General features: G+C 38.8%; 1 protein-coding gene across 1 annotated transcript in view; it reads right to left on the reverse strand.

Moving 5' to 3' along the window:
* Window positions 1–16,854, reverse strand: part of csmd3b (CUB and Sushi multiple domains 3b) — a 416,246-nt gene that overhangs the window by 65,325 nt on the left and 334,067 nt on the right. Inside the window, exons 22-33 of the mRNA XM_080862956.1 lie at window positions 12,050–12,150; window positions 11,799–11,867; window positions 11,501–11,657; window positions 9,574–9,765; window positions 7,272–7,398; window positions 6,959–7,161; window positions 6,429–6,620; window positions 5,953–6,091; window positions 5,179–5,366; window positions 888–1,006; window positions 612–687; window positions 390–506 (exon numbers count right to left, since the gene is read on the reverse strand). Coding sequence (XP_080719082.1) covers window positions 390–506; window positions 612–687; window positions 888–1,006; window positions 5,179–5,366; window positions 5,953–6,091; window positions 6,429–6,620; window positions 6,959–7,161; window positions 7,272–7,398; window positions 9,574–9,765; window positions 11,501–11,657; window positions 11,799–11,867; window positions 12,050–12,150 — 1,680 coding nt within the window. The remainder of the gene's footprint in view (window positions 1–389; window positions 507–611; window positions 688–887; window positions 1,007–5,178; window positions 5,367–5,952; window positions 6,092–6,428; window positions 6,621–6,958; window positions 7,162–7,271; window positions 7,399–9,573; window positions 9,766–11,500; window positions 11,658–11,798; window positions 11,868–12,049; window positions 12,151–16,854) is intronic.

Genomic DNA, 16,854 nt, shown 5'->3' on the forward strand with positions numbered 1-16,854 from the left:
TGAAGAATCTGCTATAATATTCATATCCTTATTTATGTCTGGCTTTGAGACCACCACTCAAATGTGGCAGTCTCATCTCTAAATGTCACTACAATTATGAAACTCAGGCCTAGAGACAAATTAATGGCTAGAAAGCACATTTTTTATCACTTGTAATATAACTGATGTTTCTGCGTGTTTTCAAAACACTGAGGAAGCTTTTCAGAGGGCGCCACAAGATTCCCGCAATAAATCTGAAAAGATTTAATGCTGCTCTTTCTTTTCAGCGTAAAAAAAAAAGCAATACAATAATTATTTGAAAAGAAACTTGTGGCCACATGTTTAACTTTCAAAGCTGAACACAGCTGCATGTCTGTACTACGATGTACTGCATAGGTTGTTGAGCTCACCAAACTCTCTTGGTACGGATATAGAGTAGATGCAGGTCTGTCCGGAGGTGTAGTTTCTCGGGAAATTTGGAGATAAAACAGTCCCTTCTGATCCCGTAGAACGACTTCCGCACGGGGCTGGAGATTCAGACGTGTGCACAAACAGATAGCAGTGACAATGAATTCCATACAAGTAAATTCTACTTAAATAGAGTGAGTGACATATATGGTTTTTTTTTTTACCTTGACAGCTAGGTAATGCCCTGTTCCATCCAGGTCTGCCATCATCACCCATACTGCATGTCAGAGTAGAATAACCCTGTAAACAGACAAAAAGGAAAATGTAAGAAAACCAGTCCACGTAACTAATTAACCAGCCAACCAACACCGTTTAAAAATTTCTACCCACCCAGCCATTCAACAAACCAATGAACAATCCATCCAGCAACCTAAGAAACAGCTACTCAAATCCCAAAATCCCAAATTCAGTCAACCCCTCAGTCATCCAAGTGGCTGTACCTGCAGTACATATCCTGCTTCACAGTAGAAGGTGACCGTCGAGCCCAGCTTATAATCAGATCCCAGCCTGGTCCCATTCAGAACCACACCTGGGTCGAAACAAGATTCCCTCAGCTTGGCTAGATGGAGTAAAGAAAAAACAAGTGTGAGTTAGAGAGAACATGAGGCAAAGGAAAAGTGACAGGCACACATGAATAATAGGGCAAATTAATAATAACTAAGTCTCTTGCAATAATCAAATGAGGCAGGCATTCCGTTGGCCTTTGTAACAGTCTGTTTGACTTAGCTGTCTTTGCCAAGATGGAGCAAGAACGATAACTTCATCCCCCGGCTTTTGTGTGCTACATGAACCTTGTAAATTATGGCCTTGGCCCCCCTCCCAAAAGATTAGTGGCCACCAGCATCAACTTAAGACTTAATTTCTCAGTCCATGCAAAGTCAGTGTTGACTCTTTTGTGCAAATGAATCAAACTCACACCTCCTTGACAGACTATTTCAACAGACACTGATTCAACGGGCACTTTATGCAGAGAGCAATAATTCTCTTTCATCCTGAATTTAGCATGGTACACATGTATATACACCTAGAGCTGGGCGATAGAACGATAACGATATGTATCGCGATATAACTTTTACTCGATAGAGAAATTAAGCTATCGCGATAGACCTCGCCGCTCTTGTCCTCAAAAAAAAAAAAAAAAAAAAAGGTCAGCCAATCCAAATTAAGTAGCGCAGAGCCGAACCAATCACAGCCGCAGCGTCACGTCGCGTGACTTGTTACGTACAGCACAAGTGCCAAGCCGCACGTGTGTTTGTTTGGGAAGCAGCCAGCGGGTAATGGAGCCAGCGGGTAATGGAGGAAATGAGTGTGCCGACTAGAAAAATCAACAGAGCGTGACCGAAGAGAAAACAGATGATGGTTCCAATGCCGGAGAGATTGTCAAACGGAAGAGCCATAGAAGTTCCGTAGTGTGAAGGTATTTCGGCTATTTCAAGTCTGACAAAAAACAGAGTAGCGTGCACTGTAAATTGTGCCGAAAGCAAGTCTGGAAATACAATAAACTGGTGCATGCGTCACACTGTGCGCCGCGTTATTGTTTCGGTGAAATGAATTTCTACAATACTGTTAATTGTACTCTCTGCAGTGTTTAAATGCTTACATATACACACAGTTACTGTCCCTCCACACATACGACTCGGTTCTGCTTCTATGCCCCAGCTTTGTTTACTTTTTCCCACCGAGGCTTCTAGACTTCTGATTGGCCAACATTTAGGCACGGTTAGGAATCTAGCGCCACCTGCTGCTTTGGCATGTTCATAGCAGCGTTTTCCTTCATTTCTGCCTTTATGTGTGGACGGGATTATTTTTTAAAACGAAAACGGAAAATCTCCGTTTTCAAAAATACCCGTGTACGTGTGGACGTAGCCTCAGTCTCTGACTGGAAGCGCTAATTCGTCATTCGGCTTTTGTCAGACTAAAGTAACTGTTAAAACTGTTTGAAAAGCTAAGCTATACAACAAGGAGAGATTGAGAATTTCCTTTTAGTTCTCAGTTTATTTGATATTGACAAAAGTTAGTCAGTTTTGTCTGTTCTTCTGTAAAACAAACTAAGATTTATTTTTAGAATTAATATTTTGTTTCTAAGTGGAATTGACAATTTAGTCTGTTTCGTTTGTCCTATTTTGAAACTTAAACGCTTTAGCGGCTGCCTTTTGTGTAGTTTGCAATATTTGCCTTTATTTATCTGAAAAAGTCTCATGTTCCTTAAGTACATCTACCCTGTTGAACTTATTATGGGAAATAAATATTTAACATTTCACTACATATCGTACTGTGTATGACTGTGTACGTGACAAATAAAAAAAAAAATTGAATTTGAATTTTAAATAAAAACAAGCTGCTGATTATTTCACATTTTACTTGTGAGCAACGGCACATTTAAATCTTACAAATATAGTTATTTGGCTTATATCGTGATAGATATCGTTATCGCCTGAAATGAAAAAAACATATCGTGATATGAAAAAATCTCATATCGCCCAGCTCTATATACACCAACGTGTGAGTGGTCTTAGTGTGAGGTAAAAGAAAATATTGTTGTTATATTCTGCTGAAATTGTGTCATCATGAGTTTCTATTATGTTTACTGTGGAAATCTTGAAGTAATTTCCCAAATGGCTTTCTTTAAGAAAAACACAAATGACAGAAAACAACATCAAGCAGAGGTGATTTAAAGATTCGAAATTATTTTTCAACAATCAATGGCTATAAAAAAAACCTTGCGGTTGAAATGTTTCAACTTTCCTTGTTTGTATCCTTAAAACAGAAAAGAACATAATAACTTAAGACTGACTCTCATGTAGTGGCCATATATATAGTGATATATAGTTAGGTAAATGTACTGTAGTGTGCCACTTCCATTTTTGTATATTTTTCTATGAAAATTGGATATTGGTGCATGAAAACATGGAAACACGGTTTGTACGATTCTAACAAGCTTGAAAGTCAAATTTTGACGTGACCCCAACTATTCTTCAACACAGCCCCGAATCTCGTAGGGAAGCTTTTGTCACGGTCCTGGGTCTTATGACCCAGTGTTTTGAGTTTTAGTTCATTTTGATGTTTATAGTTTATGTTAAGCCCTTCAGGTTTTCTAAGTTCATTTGTTACCATGCCTAGGTGATTTTAGTTCTTATTAATTCCCCCTCGTGTTTCCAACCCATGTTAAGTCTCCCCTGCTCTTCATGTGTTTCATGTCTGTGTCTTACGTTGTCAAGTTCTGGTTGTCATATCTGCGTTTTATTTTGGAAGGAGTCGTGTGTTCTTGGTTCTTTGTATTTAGCTTCACTGCTCCTGTCATTAGGTTCATGTTAGTCAGCTGTTTCCTCATGTGTCTCCACTTCCCCTGATCACCTCATGTGTGTATTTAAGTCCTCTGTTTTTGCATGTCATTTGTCAGGTCGTCTGCTCATCCATACCCTCACTTCAGCATTCTATGTCAGTTCACCCCGTTTAAGGTTTTTCATGTTTAGCTTTAGTTCACCCAGTTTAGGCTATGGTTTAGTGTTCACCTGTGTCCTGCTGTTTGTACTCCCCTTTTGCTGGCCTCAATAAACGGCTTATTTTCTGTTAAATCTACGCCACGTTCAGTTTATGGAGTTGCGTTTGGGTCCTTTTTGCCAACACCTACAGTCTGCCCTCGCCAGACTGTGACAGCTTTCTTGTAATTTCTTTGAGTTGTTCTGAGGAATCCCATATGGAAAAGAAATAGTAAAAACTTATATGTGATTACTCATGAAAGTGGCCACTTTCTCATTACTTTCATACATTGTTTTAGTAAGTATCCAAAACATACAAGTTTCATTATATAATTTTTCAAGGGATCTTATATCTGTTTTCACTCTTGTATGCTTTTCATACAAGTTTCACACAAGACAGATACAAACTTTACAAGATTTATATATATCTTTTCCATATGGGATAGTACTCTTGAAGGACACCTGCCTTCTGCAGGTGTTGTCAAACTTTTGTTCTCTCCAAGATTTTCCCACTCTGCCTCAATATTGTTGAGGTCTGAGCTCTGGGGAGGCCAACCCATGGTTGAAATGCAGCTCCAAACCATGACATAACCTCCACTGTGTTTTACAGATGACTCTAGGCACTCACTGTTGTATCTTTTTTCTTAGCCTGTCAGCACACATTGATGCAAATCAAAAATTCACAATAAGACCTGTTGCCACTGATTTTCAGTGTAGGTCTGACATACGCTTGACAGCCACCCTTCCACTGAGACCATTTCTGATCATGCTTTGGCCAATAGGAGACAGACTGAAGGGCCAGATGCATCTCTCAGGTTCTGTTTCAGGCCTTTGTCCACTTTCCTCAATTTTTAAGGACACAATACAAGACATGTCAAGTTTTCATCAAACAGCCCTTTGAGAATCACCTAGCTGGTGCAAAAATACTATTTTATGCCTGTCAAACTATGTTATCTTTGACATTTTTCATAGATTTACCTAAATAAAAGTAAAATACAAAGAAATGAGAGGTGACCCAAGACTATTGCACGGTATTATAAACTATTAAATGTTGCAGCAAAAAAATGCACTCCTTTCTCTTCTTTAAATGTGATTATACTTCAAATTTCTTTGCCTATTAAACTTTATCAAAATTTGCCTGTGTTATTAATATGACCTCTGTGAGAATGCAAAGTGTAGTTTTAGGTGCTGCCTGATTCAGTAAGAATTCAATTTAAATGAGAGATGTGGTACAGTTAGCAGACCATTATACCTTTGTATTCCAGGTGAAATCCAGTGTAAGAAACCGATCCATCACTACGGAACGCTAAAAGCATTGTATTTGAACTGCTCTCTATCCGCTCTGGGAGTTTGCTGTCCTGGAAGCTACCAATGAGCGGACTGTTGCTATCCGGACCGTCGTAGATGTACAGGAAATCATAGTTTGGCTCAATGTTGAAACTAAAGGTAGAGGAAGACAGAGACAAACAAGGAAGAGAAAGAAAGTCAACAAAAATTCAAGGACAAAGTATCTACCATGAATTCAGTGGTTTTTAGAGTTGTTTTGTTTGTGATTCGTACCACAAAGCAAGCACAGCTTTTGAAAGTGGTGAAAGCTCAATAGATTTCCAAAGCACATAAATGCAAAAGTTCCCACTTCTTGAAAAAAAGTCATAATTTTACATGGTTTTCAATCTTGCACAAAGCAAAAACGAGGTTGATTATTTCACTTTACTCTCGTTTACCTGCAGGAAAAATACCCTAAAAATTGTAATTTTCACCAACCCATTACAAAAGAGTCTTTTGGTCTGTTGCTCCAACACTTTGTCCAAATTGAAATGATTGCCAGAAAATTTAGTATTAGAACTTACTGCCAGCAAAAAAGGATATCCAGGTTTTCAGTCTTCAAATGGAGCCAGCTCAGCTTGGACAGGCTTTTAGTCTACTGTCATTCCATTTCACATTTCACTCGGCAGTAACATTTGTCTAGTAAAGAGGTTTTAAAAAGCTCAATCGAGCTGAACTGGAAAGTAGCATTGTAGGTTACCTGATGAAGGCCAGTGACAGGACGTAGTCTGGGTTGACAGCAATGAGCCAGTCACAATCTTTTGAGTGAGGGTAAGGATGCGGGTAGTTCGGAGAGAGTATAAATCCATTGGAGCCTGTTAGATTTCCTCCACAAGGAGCTAAAGTGGGAACACAGGTCAAGATTGACATTCATTTTGACAAAGCCTTGAAATGTCATAACATTTAAATATTCTCTCAAGCTCAACCATACAGAAAAAAAAACAAAACCCTTTGTGTACCATGCAACAGAGTGTGGAGAAAACTGCTACTGAATGAAAAGCTTCATTAAATAGCAGAAGAATGAAAATATGTGAATAGAATAAAGCGTGCCCTTTTTATACAGCTCTCCTTTAAGTCAAAGACACATGTGTCCTTGAGTGAGACAATACCTCCAGCTGTATATGCAGTACATTTATTGTGCGTCCCTATAGAATATATGAAAGTTGGAGTGTTCACCTATGCAGACAGGTGGGCTGGGCTGCCAGTAGTATCTGTTATCCACTTGTATACAGGTTATTTTGTCGTCCCCCTGGAGCTCGTATCCTGGGTCACACTGAAAGGACACTGAATCCCCCGGCTCACGGCCATCTCCACTACGACTGCCATTCATCGGTACTCCTGGGTCCCTGCAGGCTGTAGCTACTGAGCCTGGACAGATAGGGGATAGGAACAAAGCAGGGAATAGAGGAGAAAGAGGGGAACAATTACAGAAAACTGTGTCACACCAGGTATCTAATGCTTTAACCCAACGCATAAAAACAGCACCACTTCCACTAACTAATGGGTCCTACGTAAGTTAATTTTGTTCCAGTTAGGTGAAGGTCTTTGAAGCAGCATAATTATATAGCTTTTTATTCCCTTTTATTTTATTCCCTATTATTGATGGAACTACCCATTGAAGAGCATAGACACAACAACAGTAGTCTAAATGATACCTATCTGTTATATTTGATATCTTTCTGGTTAGATTTAATTTCATCACTTACTAGAAAACTGTATGGCAAATCCAGACTTGCTGATGTAAAAGTCAGTCTCAAACTGAACCGTCACTGTGTTCAGGGTCGAGTGGATTCCTTCAGGGAGCAGAGACCCACTGAGCTCTGCCAAAGACATTTCATTCTCAGGTGGCCCATCCCAAACCTTCAGCATGTCATGGCTGGCTTCAGTGTCAAAGGCCAGAAACTGGAGGCTGTAAAATAAGAATAAAGTTTAATTAAAGCAAGAATATGTTTCACTTCACACATGAGTTTACACTATGCTTAACGTATCGATCAAAAGCCTTAATGCGATCATCTGTACCTCACAATATTTCCCGAGTCCACCTCGATGGTCCAGGTGCAGCGAAGGTTATTGTCGTATGGGAAAGGGTATCCGGGGGAAAGGATCCTCCCTGACGACTCACCCTTAAAACGACCCCCACACTCCGCTACAGGGATAAATAACGTCACACACACTTATTTTAAAACAAACTGTAAACATCTCTTTGATTATCGCCTTTGTGACAACATTACAAATCACCGCGGCCCAACCGATGGCCAGTTGATGTGTGTGTATGTGCGCTGTCACAAGCCAACCATTTATCTGTCTGTGGCAATTGTTTGTCAAGGCAATCAGATCCAGTAGGTGCACCTCAGAGGCCACTGATTAAACGATCACCAAGGAGACAAATGGATAAAGAAAGAAGCTAACTCTTATCCGCTGAGTCTCTCTGCCTTTCTCACTCTATATCACACGCAGGAGATGAAGAGAAGAGGAGAAAAGAGGAGGAAGAAGACACAAAGTGCTGATCTTGCATTCTTCCCTAAAGAAATCACAGCACATTATATAACAGAAAATAATTCCCCCTTCTCTCTTTGTCTCTCTCGGTTATATATTTTCACAATCTTCATCCACTCTCTGCTTTTCCTCCCTCTCCATGTTCCCCCTCCCTCAGGCTCTCCTCCCTTCATCACTGGAATATATTATCTCAGGTAATCTGAGCGATATTAAGAGTTTGGAAGGAAAAAAGACGGAGAAAGAGAGAGGGAGAGGGAAAGAGGGAGAGAAAAGGAGAGAACCAAGGGGGTAAAGAAGGAAAACCTGTGAGTAATAAGAAGAAATATAATATTAAGACTGGAGGTTAGATGAGGTCACAGCGTGTCACTGTTAAAATATAAAGTCAGAGCATTTCAGCCAGTAGTTTTATGAGTCTTTCATTATTGATAGTGTGAAGGAGGGAGACTTATTAGTCTGAATCCAAAATCAGAAAGTTCAGAGGCAGCAGTGAAGGGAAAAAAAATGGTCCTAAAACACTGGACTGGCTGTTATGCTTATAGCTCCCATGCAAAGCAGCAACAGCAGCCATTCTATTTGTCACTTTAAATAAGCCTAACATTTGTTTGGGTTTAATTAGAGGATGCAATCATTCAACCATGTGCTAACTGGAAGGAATAACAACACATCCGAATTAAGTTCAAATAATATTCAAATCACAGCGTTTTAGGTATTTCATTCCAGTACACTGATAAATATGTGAGTGTGTGTTTATTTTCCAAGCGAGAGAAGCCCGAAACTGCACAGCCAGTGAAAGACTACGGTCGACTTCTCGATATCAATACTTCGGACGGTCGCTTTGCATCAGTTTGAAACCTTGGAAAATGAATTAAAAAGGCGACGATGGCATAATTGAGTATTAAGCAATGTGTCGATACTAAGTGGGGAGTTTGCTCCACAGAATGCTTTTAAACAAAGCCAAATCAAATTGAATAAAATGAGTTTATGAAGAAATTCTCAACAGAGTGTTTGTCGCTTAGCTCTTCGTGTGCTGAGAGTTGCCTGGAGGTTATGTGTGCTTTATGTCGGGGCATGTCTGAGTACATAACACAGCACTGGGAGAATATAAGGGCAGGCGCCAGGAACAGAAAGAAAATCTGCCACCGCAGAAGAGGTAGTGCATCAGTTGGGCCGAGGGATTCCAGGTGGTATAATGCCGAATAAATAGGCTTTTCATTGGGACTTTAAAACTACAACAGCGTGTGATATCCAGGGAAAATCAAGAAAGGTGATTCTACAGGAAATTGGCCCCCATCTGTTTTCCTTCCAGATAACTGAATTAACATCCTGCAATCAAATGTTGCATAAAGCTGCAAGTCACTTTCTAATCTATTACAGAGCAAACCTTGTATAATTATGCTTCCTGATACCTAAAGGTGTGTGTGTGTTAGCTGAATTCTAGATAAATAGCCATCCCAGCTAAAGAACACAATACACAGACGTAAAGAATTTATAATTACATTGACGTTCATTCACTGGAAAGATCCTGCTCTGATTTTTTATTGAAATGATACCAACACACTTTTCAGCTATCGCGTAACTCTGAATCTATTCAAGTAAGTGCTGTGGAACACACACTACACAGCATTAAATGCAACAAGATCAATTTAAATCTTAGAAATAAAATTACCTCTCCCTCCCAAGCTTATTAAAGAATGTTATTCAAGGTCGGAAACACAATGCATCTGTGGAGGACTCTGCATGCCTTCAAAAATCTCTGTGTGTGTTTGTGTGTTTTCATCAGACCTTCTTTCACAGTGTTATTGGCTTCAGATACTAAAGGACGTACCTATACAAGAAGGCAGAGGGTTATCCCAGGCTCTCCTTTCACCCGTCATACACTTCAGCGTAGAAGCCCCATGTAGAGTGTAACCAGGCTCACATCTATATGTGATACTGCTCCCAGAAAAATGACCTTGGTCGTTGACCTTGAAGCCAAACTGAGGCACGCCTGGGTCTTCACAATGAGACAACTCAAAACCTAGAAAGAGTCATAAAAAAGAAAAAAGAGCTTCACAGTACGTACTTTTTAAAAAACTCACTAAGGGAAATCCAAAGCCCACAAGAGAAACAGAATTAGTTTTATTTAGATGCGCAGCAATATTCCCTTAATATCTGGCTCACTCAAGGATTCTGTTTATGACCATGCTGGTATCACAGATCCTGTTAAGCTCTCATCCCGTTTTAATAACGAAACTGAAAAAGATACATGAGACATACCATTATTAGGAATGATACTGGAGCGTGTATACACCTTATCCAATTTAATGTTGTTTTTCACAGTCAGTGTAAGCTCAGTTTCCATGGTAATATTCGGAAAATTTGTTCGCAGTTTTGGAGAGCGAGATATGAATAGGTATATAAATAGCTTATCCTTATAAGACCATAACCGGGATTTGATCTACGGCATTACCTGGAAGACGAGGTGCACCGGGATTTGAGTTATCTCCTGGCAGACTGCTGTAGGTGCATGTCTAAATCCTTAAAAAAAATGGCTATTTGGAAAGCTATACTTACTATTGAGCAACAATTGCACATTTGTCATCATCCTGACATGAAGTGTGAACAGTTTTCCTATCTAAAATTGTTCTCTCTTTGCTAGATATGTATAAGGAAGCAAACCACCATGCATTATTCATTCGACCACATCTCGGGAGTTTCATTGAATTACAGCCTCTATATCAAATGTAACACCAAACAAACAGAGGTAAAGTACTACAATCTCAAAATTGCTGCTGCTAATGTGCTTTGTTTTACATGGCAAAATAACTTCTACCTGGAAAAGTATGAAAACAGCAAAGGTCTAAGTAAGCCATCCTCTGCGCCAACACAGTACAGAGACAACACAACTTCAAAGCGAATAATACTAAGCTATCACCCTTCATGACACCATTTAAACAATTAGAATTCCAACTGTGCGTCTAAGAGGGCACTGCCAAATGTGGGTGTGCTTTGGTGAACATCAAAACACACCTTTACCACTTCGTCCTACGCTGAAAGCTTTGTTAATCAAACGCGACATGTTTCTTCTGATCGTTTCAGTGGAAAAATTCACATTTACTTCTGTGATCCATCCAACCGTTTAGAGTTAAACTGTTCTAGTGAGCCTGTTAGATTTATCAGAAATCAGCAGTTGTCATGAGGCATCTAACTGGTTAATAATTTGAGACATACGGCTAAAATGTATTTACATCTGCCCAAGATAATCCAAAAAAATCAAAGATTAGACAAAGATACTGGCAGAGTCAATACAAAATGTGCTTTTTAAATGATGACTAATTTATTTATTAAGCAAAGATTTTCAAACCTGCCTGGCCCTGTGTGAAAATGTAATTGTCTGCTAAACCTAATAAGTTAATAACTGGTTATATCACCTGTGGCAGCATCATGTACAATAAGGCATTTGTGATAACTGGCAGTGAGCCTTGAAACTTTGTCCCGCTCCTCTTTGCAGAATTGTTTTAATTCAGATACGAGCATGAACAGCCTGTTTATGGTCATGTCAAAGAATCTCAATCTGACTTAAGTCTTATGCCACTCTAAAACTCCCATTTCATGAACTCTGACCTTAACTGAGGCAAGTGGAACATGAAGTTCTTTACATGTTGTTCTTTTGGGTTCTTTTGTCACCTCCTGAATGAATCTTCAAAGAAGTCTTGGAGAAACAGATTAGGCCTTAGCTCTATACTAAACAGCGGTGTTCACTGCTAACTTACTTGAGTACACCAATTTGAATCCTTCTCCTGTGTTTTCCGCATTGCTGTAGAATTCCAACCAGAGGTGGTTTGAAGTGGAAATGAGCGTCAGCCCCAACATGGATGATCCAGTAAATGCTCCGAGAACATGGGCTGTGTTGTCTTTACCGTCATAAATCTGTAAGAACAGCAAAATGCACACCGGATGCATCACATGCAGCATGAACTAATTTAATTCGTTTATTTTTGCTGATCTGTGTTTGACACTGATATCTGGCAAGAGCAATGACCACATATGCGTATGTGTGAGTGAGTTTACTTTGAGTATATCGCCTTGGGCAAGATGAAAGGTTCTTGCAGAGATGTTGATTCCTTTCCCAGCTTGAACCTGAGGTCAACATCAAATCAAAATGAGCACTAATGACCCACATAGCAGGTGACAAACCCTCACAAAGGTTTGAAGACTGGTAATACATTTGTCATCTCTTAAACACAGGCAATGATCAATACCATTATTTTTCTCAATAAAAACTCATGTCATGTATATCCTGAAACGTTAAGATCTGTGACCTGGATGCTGTAGATGCACTCGTGGTTGTTATCGTAGTTCATTGGGTAGTTTGGAGAGAGCAGTATCCCTTCATTATTCATGACTGAAGAACCACACTCCGCTGAAGACAGAGGACAGAAAGGAGACAATTAAAAAATGCACAATATTGAGACATTGGTTTAATTCTTAAGAGGCTTATAATGATGTGGAGTGGTCATGTGAACAAGCTTTTGTTGTGCCGCAAATTGACCTGCATTTAAAGCTTTAATGATAAACAAAAGCTATGTTTTGCAGCTTACTAAAGAGGCTTGTGGCTTTTTAAAGCCGTTTGGTCCTACCAGATAAAAGTTTTTGCCCATTTTCTGTGCAGCTAGGGGGAACGCAGGCTGTGCTCAGAGTAATAATCAGTCAAATTCCTTTCTTCTTAATATAAATGAAAAAATATTTTAACTAAAGGCTGTAGGAATTTTTTAAAAATCCCCATATATCAGTTAATGCGAATGATAAGATTGCAAACTTCACCTGAAGTTGCCTATTCTTTGCACTTCTTACTCGTGCCCTCCATGTACAGTATCTATGTCCCTTTCCTCTCTTTTTCATTCCCTCTCCCTCTCTGTGTCTCCACTAGTGTAATGGTCGTATTACAGCTGCCATATCGTCAATAAATCACACCGCTATAGTTTCCATTTAGAAAATTACCTCTTCACCCTCTCTCTCTCTTTCCTCTTTAACTTCCTCCCTCTTGCGCTCTCTCTACTCTATGAATAGTGCCTCCTTTGCTCCCCTTTACTTCAATCAACTTTCCTTTTCCACTTCTCCTGAGTTTTCATTCTCTTCCATCTCTTGTTTCCTCTTTTTATTTTTTCCTCCCGCTTCTGATGGCATCCAGAAATAATAATAAAAAAGTAGAAAAAAAAAAACAAGACAAAAGAACATTGTATTTCTCAAACTGCAAAGAAACATCTCTGGAAGCTCTCCAACTCTTTCATGGGGGGAAAAAAAAATGCTGTAAAGAATTAAAAAGAGCCACTTGTTAAAACACAAACACAGACCACCAAAGTTATACTTCATGCCTGCACAGCATATCCCTCAGTTAATTAAAATAACAAAAGACCCACCCTAACTAAAAAGTTATTTTATAGCCAAAACATAAGAAAAACCTATTGTTGGTCCTCTAATCTTTCCTTCTTCCTCCGTTCTTCAACTGTGATGTGTACCATCATGCAGCAATGCAACACAATACGCAGAAACTAAATATAGCAAACTGCACTACACCCCAGAACAGCAGCACACAACATCACTCCCACCTTTCTGCATTATAAGTCTTGTCACGCCGATGAAAGAACGAAGGAACCAAAGCCATGTATAATGGCGCTGAGAACATCATGCAAAGCTGAAAATTAGATTGTAGAGTAAAATCTACTCACATGTAGCCTAAAATTAAAAAGTCGTATAGTGTTGCTGCTTTTTACTAGAATTGGATTGGTCTGGCTTTCTTTGTAATTTCTCAAAAATATTATGTGTAAGATAACTAATTCTATGAGCAAGTGCAGAAATGCAGTCTCTTTCGCTATGTGCTTTTACTGCTGTCACTTGTAGATACTACTAACTGTACCCAAATCAAATCTTACTTTACACACTTCTCGCCTGAATTCCCTGAGGTTAACTGTACATGATAATGATTCCCACTGATAAACTTGTGCTTTAAATTAGACTTATCCTATCTATTTAAGAGCAGGCGGTAGTAATTCTCTGGAGTAAAGGTAGCAATTGAGAGGAAAGTGCCTTGATCAAAGACAATCTCCTGAGTAGTCCTTATACACCCAGAATAGCTCAAAACCGACACAGACAGGCAAAAAGCATGATATTTCAGTATTTCTTCTTCTTTTTAATCAGTGTGATTGCTTTCATCTTCCATTATTAGCCCAAACAAATTAGATTTAAATGCATTTTCCTTGACAAAAAATGTGCATGTGTGGCATCCAAGATATGAACTGCTTGTTTTTATTCTATGTTTTTAAAACCTAGTGAGGAACTTATTATTTTGTCCTTTAAACCAATTGCTCATTTGTGCATTGATTAATTATTAAAAAAAATTATACAGCCTTGCATAGAAACACATTTTCCAGTCCACAGGTGAAGGACTTTTTATTCGAATAGGCATATTTTTAGTGCAATCTGTGCCACTCTGAGTATACATTTTAATAATAAAACCACCATCCTTGTTTTTTCATGCATTCAAACACTGGGCTTTTACTTCACATTGTAGTACATGCTACTTTTTGTTTGCTGTGTGTGTTACTGGCATAGTGCTACAGTTACACTGAGTTGGATTAGTGTTCAATATGGTGCATAAACCTACTGTAAATCTGATTGCATGTTTATCACATCGTAAAAGCCTTTCTCAGTCTGTGTTCTGACTTCGAAGATGTTTGTCTCAAATCTCTTGTCTCAAAGATTTTATATAGTGTGTATATCTTAATATTGTTTTCTGTCTAGCTTTATGACTTCAGTTTATTGAACAAGTATTAAAGTATCGGGGGGGAATTACAACTTTTTCCAGTATAAAAAAAAAAATCTGTATTATTTCAGATAATGTCCTTGCCAGTAAATTTCAAAATTATAAAAGGTGATAAAGCAATGTGAACAGGACATAAATGTCAGCCTGCTAGGGACTCCTGAAGAAATATCTCTGGCATTTTCTGCTCATCCACTAATTGGAAATTGGCTGATACAAACGCTGTTCTCTGAAGTACCATTAAGTTTGGACTGACCGTTTAATATTTATTTTTTGGAACAGTTGAACATTAAGGATGTTTCTGTAGCTACAGCCAGAGGTCAATTATAATTTTCACTTCATAGGTGGAAGAACAACCTTTTCAAAAGACCTGAGCCTTGTGTTGGTTTATGGGTAAGGAAATAAATTATATTGATTATATCAAGGGAAGCTGAGTTACTTTTTAACTGTAATCACTATTTACTTCTTCATCTATCCATCCATCCATCTGTCCTGCCCGGACCTCATCCTTCCTGGGGGCACACTAAGATATTCCCAAGACAGCTAAGAGATACAGTCTCTCTATCACCTTCTAGATCTTCCCCAGGGCCTCCTTTCAGTGGGACATACCCCAAGCACCTCACTTAGGATGCCTCACCCATGGGTCGTCCAAGTCAGACACCCAAACCATCTCAATGAGGCTCTGCCCTGAGCTGCTTCTGACTGGGTAAGGCTCTTGTAGAAATGTTAATTTGGTTGCTGAATTATAGCTGACAATGGAAATCCTACTCTCGCTACAGCTATAGAAGACTGAATAGTTTGCAGGAATGAGCCAGACACTCCTGATTCTTGCTGCACTCCCCACAGGGCAGCATGAGGGACGTGGCTGTATCCTTAAGAATGTAAAGAGCTGACTGATGTTTCATGAACTCCAGAACCTGAGGCTTGACTAGCAGTCAGACTCATCTTTCCAGTACTCTATATTCCCTCTTGTGGGTAGAAAGGTCATATGGATCTTTCAGACTGGGTACAGCATAGCCCCAAGGGTTAAGACCAAAGCACCAAGCACTTCCCTTCAAGCCCTAGGCTTGGCTCCAGGGTTTGCACAAGTTACCCTGTTATGGGAAGGGTTACTTGGTCCCTTGCTCCCCTGATCTCACAGTGGGTGTTCTGCTAGTTATTTCTATTTGATTTCCATCGGTTTAAGAGTTTGAATTTATGTAATTATTGAGACATTTTATACAACTATATAAAGACATGACTTGTTTTTGTTTTATTTTAAGCACCACTGGACTAAACTGTTCACTGCAACTTTTTTATTACTGGATCTTATGTATTAGATACATATATATGTGTTTGGTTTTTACTAGAGATGGCACGATACCACTTTTTTATGTCCGATACCGATATCATAAATTTGGATATCTGCCGATACCGATATGAATCCGATATAGTGTTTTTTAATCAACAAAACTGTTTTTTAAAATATCTTGCTGCATTTTGCAAGTCTGCAAGTTCATACTCAAGTTTAAAACAACAACTACACTAAAGCTATTCTGTTATACCTGTATACAAAAAAAATATTTCATAGTTCAGCAATACTGATCAATCTAATAAACTTAAACCTACACCATCCTCACTATTCTGGTATTTTAAAGAGTACTTAGCGTAAATATTAAGCAACCTAACTAATAAGGTTCCAACTCCCAGCAACAACAAAAATAAAAAAATAAAAAATAGGGAACCACCCCTCACGCTCCACCTCATGATGCTTAATCGACGTAATCAACCTTAATTTGATGAAGTGTGAAAAAAAAATGCACAGAAATCAATTATTTTTCAAGAAATATTAAATAGATTCAACATCTTTCTTCAACAAAATTGCAGACTGCACAGATGGTACCTTCCCAAAGTAAAAAGTACTATAGCTTACTAGGGTATATACAGTATATATTATATTAGACTTAATAGTCACTATATACAGTAATTGACTTCTATTCATTTTACATCAAATTAAAACTTTGGGTGTCAGATAATTATTTATTAAAAGCTAGACATTTTAAATGAGAATAAGAAAGAAAAGTATGTCTTTGTGCCCCCTTTTCCCTGTTAATGCCCTATCGGCCCCCCTGGCTAAACTTTGCTAGATCCGCCCCTGCACAGTTACCAGCTGTCAGCTACGTCAGCTATGTAGAAAAAGATCCTGGTGTAGAAAGTAATATTAAATAAATTCTAACAACAGCTGATCAAGCTTAAACGTGCTGCTGTTGTTCAGCCGCTGGTTTCCTCTTTCTGGTGCAAAGTGGGCCAAAAACAAACAAGAGACAC

Source organism: Rhamphochromis sp. 'chilingali' (assembly GCF_963969265.1).
Source record: "Rhamphochromis sp. 'chilingali' genome assembly, chromosome: 17".
Taxonomy (NCBI): domain Eukaryota; kingdom Metazoa; phylum Chordata; class Actinopteri; order Cichliformes; family Cichlidae; genus Rhamphochromis; species Rhamphochromis sp. 'chilingali'.